Source organism: Alternaria triticimaculans (genome assembly GCF_023758025.1).
Source record: "Alternaria triticimaculans strain BMP 0046 chromosome Unknown scaffold_5, whole genome shotgun sequence".
Taxonomy (NCBI): Eukaryota; Fungi; Ascomycota; class Dothideomycetes; order Pleosporales; family Pleosporaceae; genus Alternaria; species Alternaria triticimaculans.
The window spans coordinates 855,099-863,929 of record NW_026055962.1 but is presented as its reverse complement, the minus strand read 5'-3'; the positions used below and the strand labels follow the sequence as shown (position 1 = coordinate 863,929).

Here is an 8,831-nt window from a genome sequence, read left to right as displayed (position 1 = left end):
ATGCCTGCGCTCCTGGTCGATACGAACGCGCGCCCGGTGTCCTCCAGCGATGCCTCGACCGCCTCGGAGCACTCTGGCGCCCGCTCCAAGTCGCCCACGCCTGACCGCCCGCCTGTGTCACCTCTCACGCCCACGGCCTCCGCTGCCCAGTTAGCTCCTGTGGAGCGCACCGAAGCCCGACCCCGCCCTGCCCCTCCGCCCACGGCCACCTTCAGACCGCAACCGCCGTCCGTCGCCATATCAGAGAGCGAGAACCCAGATGCCATCGCCCTGCGCTCCGCCATCTCGCTCCTGCAGCTGCAGCGCGAAAAGAGCAAGCGCGACCTGAGGGCCCTCCAGGACCTCAAGGCAGCCGCTGTATCCGACCCGCAGGCGTTCGTGCGCTCGCTGCAAGAACAACGCGCGCAGGCCTCCCAGTCGCACCAGGACATCCTCACGCCAACACTGGCCGGTCTGTCCGACGCAGCAAGCAGTAGCGAACAGGACGCGAACAGCGCAGACACGCGCAAAGATTCCACGCACATGGAGGCGAAGCCAGACCCACCCAAGTTCCCCGCAATACCGCAGCCGCAGAACATCGTGCGATGTCCACCCGTCAACTGGGACAAGTATCACATAGTCGGAGAGCCACTAGACAAGATGCACGAGGAGCAGAAGAAGTGGCCGGGCTCCGCTGAGCCTCCGCGTACAAAGTCTGGCCAACGGGCACCCCCGCACTCAGTGACCGCGCCATACTCTCCCTTCACCGACGGCGTTAGCGCTGGCTCGTCGTCAACAGCCCAACCCACCAAGAACTCCAAGAAGACGCCATCGTGAGGCCGGATAGCACCGTGCCAACCGGCTGCGACCCAACACCAAAGCGCAATGCGCAACACTTCATCACTACCACAACCGCTTACAACTATTCCACTCCAAAAGTCCGAGAGCACAGGCTGCTCTACGAAAGTAATGCACTTATGGTCATCATGATAGACGATGCCTCACGAATAGACGACGAGACCATAGCGATAGACCCGAATACAAACAGACTAGACAAGCCAGTCCTTGACCTACATGATGCGTTCGATCACTCACCTCACTCATGGAGAAGTCTGAATACCACGGAGCGGACATCAAGATGGAAACATGCAAAGTAGGTGACCCAACGTTAATGTAGGCTCTAGACCTGTCCCAGTTTTCTCTCGTGTGGGGTACACTCATAGGCGATCTTGTTGAATCCAGCTTCTATTTGTGTCACCGTAGTCTGCATCGATTCGTACCTGCACACGCACGTTGCGGCTGTGCACCCCACAGTGGTCACGTCCCGTGTGGCTGGCACATCTGCAAGCGCCGCGCTCCTGCCTACACCGATGCAGAGATTGACAAGAGTTTCGGCACTCTTTCTTTTTTCAACTCTGCCATCATCACCCAACCAGAAATCTAGGCACGTCAAGTTCCTGACGTTCCTGCTTTACCCCTGCGCATTTGCTTCGCTTAGCGCTGCGCTACGTCATAATTCCAGGGTCTATACACCACACGCCCAGCAACACGTCAACATCGTGGTCAGTGTGTAGAAAAGGCCCTGATTCGTATTCAATGCCGTTGATCTTGAGGCTGAGGCCCCGTTGGTTGGGTTTGCCATTCGCTTGTTGCCATGGCCGGGCCCTAGCAGTGACGTGCGGGTCTTTTGCACGGTCGTCGCATCGCAAGCTTGTATTCGCGCGTCACGTATAAGTGGTTGACTCTTCCTTTATCGCCTTTGACGCATACTCAACATCTATCGCTTTTGTCTTTTGTCTGCGTTTCAGCTTTGCAGCGCTGTGTGAATACATCACCTCTCACGGGTCGCACATAGAGGGATCGCGACTACTTGCGCCATACACCTACACCACACCTACACTACAACCATAACGCCAACACCATCACGATGCGCTTCATCGCAGTACTACCGGTGCTATGTTGTACCGCGGCCCTCATCCTCTCGTTTCTCTGCCTATTCGCCGGGCATAAGAAAGGCTTCATGGAAGACTACTCTCTCCTAACGCTCAACACGTCCGCCGTTGGGCAAACGCTCATCCAAGCTCCATCGGAAGATTCCGACTCCACACTTTCATCCATCATAAACCTCATTCCCGACTCCATCACCGACAGCGTCACCAACGAAATCAACGAGCAGATCGACGAATTCCGCGAGCGCGTCGGCATCGAGGACTGGTACTCGGCACACATGCTCAACTACTGCCAAGGACAGTATGAGCCTGGAGAGGTGGCCAACGCAACCCTGAGTCAGGATGACATTAGCAAGAACGTCACCGAGTGCGCAAAGAGCAGGGCTACCTACAAGTTCGACCCCACAGCCATTATTCAAGAGGCGATCAACAAGACGGGCGTAGACATTACCCTGGAGGACTTGAACTGGCCAGATGACATCCAGAACGGAATCGATGCACTCAATGCGCTCATGGCAGCCATGTTCGTGCTCTACGTCATTGCAATCTGCCTCATCTTCATCACGCTCCTCACCAGCGTTCTTGGAATCTTCATCGGGAACGGCCGACTTACTCCCTGCATCAACTTCCTTCTCGCCACACTCGCATTCCTGGCTATCGGCCTCGCGAGCGCTCTTGTCACCGCTGTAATGGTCAAGGTACGTTTTGACTGTACAAAGTTCGTGTGAGACATACTAACTGAGAATCTTAGGGCACAGATATTATCAATAAGCACGGCAACGACATTGGCCTGAACGCGAACTGGGGCGGCAAGTTTCTTGCTCTAACATGGGCTGCCACTGCACTCATGCTCATCGCGCTGCTTGGCTGGATCGCCAGCTTCTGCATCGGCGGCAAGGACCATGGTTCTCGCCGTGCTCGCAAGCCCTACAAGGTTTAAACGATAAGAAGAGAACGGATCATACAGTGCCTAGACTAACAGATTGGTCATGTTGATGCGAAGCAATTTTTGGAGTACAGCGGCCTTTGTCTTTGTACACGACCTCACGAACGAGTTCACGTCTTTCCTTAACGTTTTGTCATATACCCCTAGATACCAGAATGTGTTGTCCGACAGATTCAGCGATGAAGATTGGAAACCTTAGTTTATTATGAATGAATATACTCAAATAAGACCGTTGTTCTCTTGCATACATGCACCTTATACAGGAAAAAAAGCTAAACAAGTCTGCAGACTACAACAACATAAAAACATGAGAGGTGAGTGGTCTAACATCGATGTAGGCTCTAGGGGGTTTTGTTTTTTCCATATTTTGACATGCATCCACTTCTCTCATACCCTAAGGCCAAAAGATCAGCATGCGCCATCGTTCAGCCACGCAATGGGATATTTCAGTGAAGTGCGCCTTCGTACACCGTTGTCCACCATCATCCGTACAAACTCGTCTTTGCTGATTACCACATACGCGTACGCGATACGCAACACGAATCACTACAACGTGTACTCGACACCGATTTATGCCAACTCAAGTATGCATCGTCATTCCAGCATTCATGTCCTTCTCTTTTGTGCTATATAACCACACAATCAAGGACAAGTCTCCTTATACTTTATCATCGCCGTCTTCGCAATTCCACCTACCACTTTGCAGCCTGAGTGCTACAATTATTACAAGCCCACTCAACGATCCTTCTTTAACCTCTGCAAGTAACATATTCCCCCCACAAAATATCATCATGCCACGGTACCAATCTCGACCTCGAGGCTTTGGATACGACCAGGCTCCGTAAGTTTATCTGTTCTCTCACGGCACTTCACACAGTCTTGTAAATGGGTCTCCTTCCTACTAGCACTGACTGCATTTCCAGACAACTTCACTACGGCCCCGCATTCGACTACAACGGCTTCCAGGAAGGCCGCGAGGGAGGGCGTCGCGTGCGGGAACACTCATACACGCACGCTGGATCAGGATTGAGAGTGATGAGGTATGATGCTGGAGGCAATGACGACGATGACTATTACTACCGTCGTCGTGGCGGTGACGGAAGGGAGAGATGGGGGTGGAGGGAGAGGTTTAGGTGCTGGTAGTCTGTCCACTTCAATCTAGGAAAACCGGCACATCCTGGAGCCTACATCAACGTTAGGTCACCCACTTTGCCTATTTTTACGTCGATGTTGTCTCCAGACCTGTTCAAAGATAGCGAGCACGTAACTTGAGAGGTGAATGTAGTATCAATGTTTTCGTTTGTATCAAACGGGTATCTAGATTCATTACCTTCATCAAGTATGCCTGGTCTCCAACCATAACTACGCATGTTCCTCGCTCGTTTGGATACCAGTTCAGATGTTCCGTCATAACCCGACGTGACGTGGCACTTGGGTATGGGCCATGACTACGTCTTGCTCGCTTTTGCGTAGGTGACCAAATGCCGGAGTGTATCCAGAGTAGCAACGCATCCAAATGTTGCGCAAATGGTATACATGTGTTCCTGTTGCTCATCGCTGGCGGATGATTTCTAGTAGAGTCCGGTATCAGTGGAGGCCGAAATCGAGTTGAAGAGGAATAAAGCTTGCGCACCTGTGAGAAACTCCTCGCTACGAATATAGTTAGCACTCGTTCGAAAAGCTTTCTTTAAACCTCTTCCCCATGCCACTTACAAGCTCAGCGTGATATAGCCGTCGCGATCCTCGTCATACTTCTTGAAGACATCCGTCATCCTCTTCAGACTAATACACGCTTGCACGAACAAGTCGAAGCTCAGTGCGTTGCGTCCGTCGCGGTCGTACGTGCGGTACAAGAGGGTGACGAATGCTTGAGAGAGGCGGTATCCGAAAGCAATGAGGGCTTCGTTGAATTCAGCGTAGGATATGCTGCCAGAATGGTCTTGGTCGAAACGGTCGAAGAGGCTGCGCCAAGCTGAGAGGAAGCCCCAAAGCCCACTACAAACAATTTGTTAGCTTGGATCTGTCAAGAGAGGGACGAGGCCAAGTACCAGAATTCGTCAAAGTTGACGGAGCCAGATCTATTGGTGTCGAACATTCGGATCATCATACGGACGGTGTGGGGATCGAAAGGTGTCCAGTCTCCATTAACGAGTGCTGTTCGCAGCTCAGCTTCTGTGAGCTCACCACTCTCTGTCGCATGCGTTAGCATTGTATATACATGAGTCTTGCTACAACATACTGTCTTTGTCGACCGCGCCGAACAGTCTCCATAGCGCTTCGCGGTCATTCGCATCTCTTGGCGGCGGCGCAGGAGTAGGCGGCGGCCTCGACTGCTGCGCCAACTGCGGTCTTCCGTGGTATCCCTGTGGTGGAGGTCCATGGCCATAGTTGACTGGTGGAGGCGATCCTACTCCCATTCTGTTGTCTGGCCTCGCGTCGTACCGGCCGTCGTATCGCGGGTCGCTGTATGCGCCTGGTGGGGGTCTGCTGTCATATCCACCACCTCCTGCGCCGCGTCCACCACCGTAGCGCTCATCGGGACGGGTGTCATATCTCTGGCCGCTGGGAACGGGCGGGGGAGGTTTGTTGTAGTCGGGACGCGCGGAGCTGGTGCGCGGTGGGCGTGAGGCCGCGGATGCGTTTTGCGACATCATCGCAGCAGCCTGGTCTACGTCAGTCCTACAGGCGCGTCGAGGGACTGCAAAGACGTACCTGCTCAGGCTCGGCATGCATAGGCAGCCTATCCGGGTTGAAGCCTTTGTTGTACGCCATGGTGGGAGCGAGTCGTCGTGTGTTTGCAAGGTGGAAAGCAAGATGTCGCAAGGTCGAGGGCTGATGATATATGGAGGTGACACCAAGCTTCAGCTTCTCGGCGCGGGCAGCAATCGTCACGCAGACAAGTGGCTCCCAAACACAGGAAGATGCTAGTAGGTTATCGTACAAAGGCTTTGCGATCAGCCGAGTAAGATGCGGCTCCAGCGATCAAAGCCCAACGTCGCCCTTCACAGCCCGGTTGCGGCTGACACCAACGGCGACCCCTTGGGTAGGCATATGCGCAGCGGGGCAGGAGGCTTGGCCCTATGACGCACTAGCCCTCGTGCCGGTCAACAACAAGGGAATGTCTACCGCGATGCGGATACGACAAATCAGTGTGTGGCATAGCGCAAAATCTGATCGTGGTATTCTTACCCAATGTTCCGATTTCCGAAGGTTCGGCCAGTCGCTGTGGGGTTTGCAGGTCATTCGTTCCCTCCAGTGCCGAGTCACGGAGAGCTTGCGTAATGGGGTATCCTTGTATGTCTAGGTGGACTCGTCCAAGTTGTTCATTGGTATTATTTTTTACAAAGAAGTACAAATCGCAACTCTGATCTTTCGTCATGCCATAACCGGGCGCCCGAGGGTGTCCAAGTGCAACCGTCAAATTGTGAAACGAGACAAAATACTAGATGATAACAACGACAATCATCCTGGGTATCCAACGCCCCTGCACCCGAGTTCTACAAATCCTTCAAACAAAAACAACGGTATATTGTATGCATCGAGCATCGCTGGCTGGCCTCCAGGAAGTAAAGACCATAACAGAAAGATAAAAATAAGGGGTACAAATACAGCATGGCCGAGGCCACACGAGAAAGAAGGTCGCTTCAAAAGAACTTTTCGAGCTCCACAACGCTGCTCAGGTCTTGACTCGCTTCTGGTTGCCGTCATCTGAGCCCTGATCAGACGTCTTGCGCTTGCGCTCGGCAGAATCGTCGCGGGCGAAACTGGGTCCATTCGGGGCTACCGGAGTCTGGAAAGTCAAAGGGCTCGGCAGCATGTTGGAGTCGCGGCCAAAACCCCACTCGGGGTAAAAGCTGGAAGGCGAAGGAAGCAGGCCATTCTCAACAAAGCGACTGGGGAGTGCTGAGATGGGAGTTTCCATGTTGTCGCGGCTACCGTACGAGTTGCTGTTTGATGGCGGCGGAGGACGAGCGAAGGGGTTGGGTGGGCCAGTTGCACCGGCACTTAGCAGCGAATTGGCACTTGGTGATGGAGGAGGCAGAACTACACCAGAAGAGTGTGATGCGTCGGTGCTTCGTCCAGGGGTTGCACCTGTCGTTCCGGAGTCTTTGGGAGACGAATCGGCCGTCGCACTCCCAGCGTCTGACTGTTCGCTCGGAATCTGCACCCTCAATCTCGGCTTGCTTTCACCACCCATGCGTAGACTGTTTGTTCGCGACGGCGGAGGAATGGTGGGCATGGAGGACGTAGACTGGGTTCGCTGCGGCGGCTGCTGAACAGGCGCTTGTGGAGGCTGCGCTTGAGGCTTCGGGTCCCCGTTTGGCTGCAATCGCGACATGGCGGCCACGTCAATCGACTGCGCTCGGTTCTCTTGTTTGATGTAGGGAGCTTCGCTGCGAGACAGGTTTGAGTTGTTGCTGCTGCCCCAGTGTGCTGCGAGCATGGACTGGCTATCGTCGATGGGTGTGAAGATGCTGTGTCTGGCAGACGCGTGTAGCGGCTTGGGCTGAGGAAGAGGGGGGCTCTGGAAATCGTTCTGTTGCGGCGGGGACGGAACGGTGATTGTGGGCTGTTGCGGGTGTTCTTGTTGCGGCTGGGACACTTGCGGGGGTGGAGGTGGTGGAGACAATCGATGCTGCTGAGCCTGTTGCTGTTGTTGCTGCTGCTGGGCTTGTTGCTGCGCCTGTTGTTGTGCTTGTTGCTGCGCTTGCACCTGAGCCTGTTGTTGCGCCTGTACCTGGGCCTGCTGCTCTTGTTGATGCTGGTGTTGCTGCTGCTGCTGATGTTGGTGCTGTGCCTGTTGCTGCTGCTGGAAGGTGGGCGGCATGGACTGTCGGCGCTGCTGCTCTTGCTGCATGTACTGAACTTGAGAATGTGTGGGCATAGGGTGCGTGAACTGGTACTGGGCGGCGGGCGGAGTAGGCTGAGGCTTGGGCGCCATCTGCTGGGCAGCTTGCGGGTTGTAGAAGGACGGGGTCGGCATGTAGGCATAGTTGTTGGGCGGCTGAGGGGCTTGCGAAGGGTAGGGCTGCGGCGGCGCGAGGTTGGAGCTCGGTCTGCGGATGTGGCCTACTCGCGAGTTCGGTCGCGACAGGTGGTGCGGCGGCTGTGGAGAGGGCCCTCGCTGCTGGAAGGCGCCGTTGCCGATGGGCGGCGACATGGACGGCGCGCCGTGTCTTATGTGCTGGAACTGCGAGTGCTGCATGTGATGGGGCATCATCGAGTGCTCGGGCGGGGTGTGCGAGTCCCGGGGCAGGGCGCCCTCGTCGTCCTCATCGTCCTCGTCGTCGCCGTCCTTCTTGCCCATGAAGTCCTCTGGACCCTTGTGCTCGTGGGCTCCGCCATACTGCGTGACCTGTCAGTGTCATTCTGCTTTAGCGCGGCTCTCGATCCAGGGTCGTCGGGGATGCCTACATATTGGTACCGGCCAATCGTCTCATTGATGTCGCCGGAAGAGAATTCGTAGAGCTTCTTGTTGTGGCCGAAGATGATGACGGCCACGTCGACGGAGCAGAGCACCGAGAGCTCGTGCGCCTTCTTGAAGAGGCCGCCTTTGCGCTTGAGGAAGGTGCTGCCGCGGGTTAGTGGCTGCAGATGCAGGTGAGGGCGCGGTGCTGGCAGCTGACTTACACGGAGCGGTTCCGGTCGTCCTTGATGGCCTTGATCTCAATCTTTCTGCGACCCATGGTGGCTGGCGATGCTAGACGGGCAGGCGCATGGAGCGACGGTGAGGCTTCGAGGAGCAGAGCACGATGGCACTAGCTTGCGCGGCAGAGGCGTGTTCACGAAGACGTGCAGCGTTTCAGCGCGGCCAGGAGGGAGTGGGCGGCGAGAATCGGCGCGGTGGATGCTCGATTCTCTTTCGCGACTCCAGGGCTATATGGCTGTGATGCGCGACACAAAGGTCGGTTGCTGCACTCACAGGAAGCGTGAGGCTCTGAACGTGATGTGCAGAG

The 8,831-nt window shown here is 55.3% G+C and overlaps 4 protein-coding genes across 4 annotated transcripts; 2 read left to right on the top strand and 2 right to left on the bottom strand.

Moving 5' to 3' along the window:
- J4E78_004606 (uncharacterized protein) lies at nucleotides 1–816 on the top strand (the record flags this gene model as incomplete). The annotated part of the gene is made up of 1 exon (XM_049365234.1): nucleotides 1–816. The coding sequence occupies one exon, from the start codon at nucleotides 1–3 to the stop codon at nucleotides 814–816; it is 816 nt and encodes a 271-aa protein (XP_049223035.1).
- Nucleotides 817–1,906: 1,090 nt separating this feature from the next.
- Nucleotides 1,907–2,868, top strand: J4E78_004605 (uncharacterized protein; the record flags this gene model as incomplete). The annotated part of the gene is made up of 2 exons (XM_049365233.1): nucleotides 1,907–2,626; nucleotides 2,680–2,868. The coding sequence occupies 2 exons, from the start codon at nucleotides 1,907–1,909 to the stop codon at nucleotides 2,866–2,868; spliced, it is 909 nt and encodes a 302-aa protein (XP_049223034.1).
- A 1,715-nt stretch (nucleotides 2,869–4,583) lies between these two features.
- Nucleotides 4,584–5,646, bottom strand: J4E78_004604 (uncharacterized protein; the record flags this gene model as incomplete). Its single annotated transcript, XM_049365232.1, has 5 exons — nucleotides 4,584–4,869; nucleotides 4,923–5,064; nucleotides 5,114–5,537; nucleotides 5,587–5,614; nucleotides 5,642–5,646. 5 exons carry the CDS (start codon nucleotides 5,644–5,646, stop codon nucleotides 4,584–4,586), a joined length of 885 nt encoding a protein of 294 aa, XP_049223033.1.
- A 904-nt stretch (nucleotides 5,647–6,550) lies between these two features.
- J4E78_004603 (uncharacterized protein) lies at nucleotides 6,551–8,561 on the bottom strand (the record flags this gene model as incomplete). Its single annotated transcript, XM_049365231.1, has 3 exons — nucleotides 6,551–8,230; nucleotides 8,290–8,446; nucleotides 8,506–8,561. The coding sequence occupies 3 exons, from the start codon at nucleotides 8,559–8,561 to the stop codon at nucleotides 6,551–6,553; spliced, it is 1,893 nt and encodes a 630-aa protein (XP_049223032.1).
- Nucleotides 8,562–8,831: the final 270 nt, after the last annotated feature.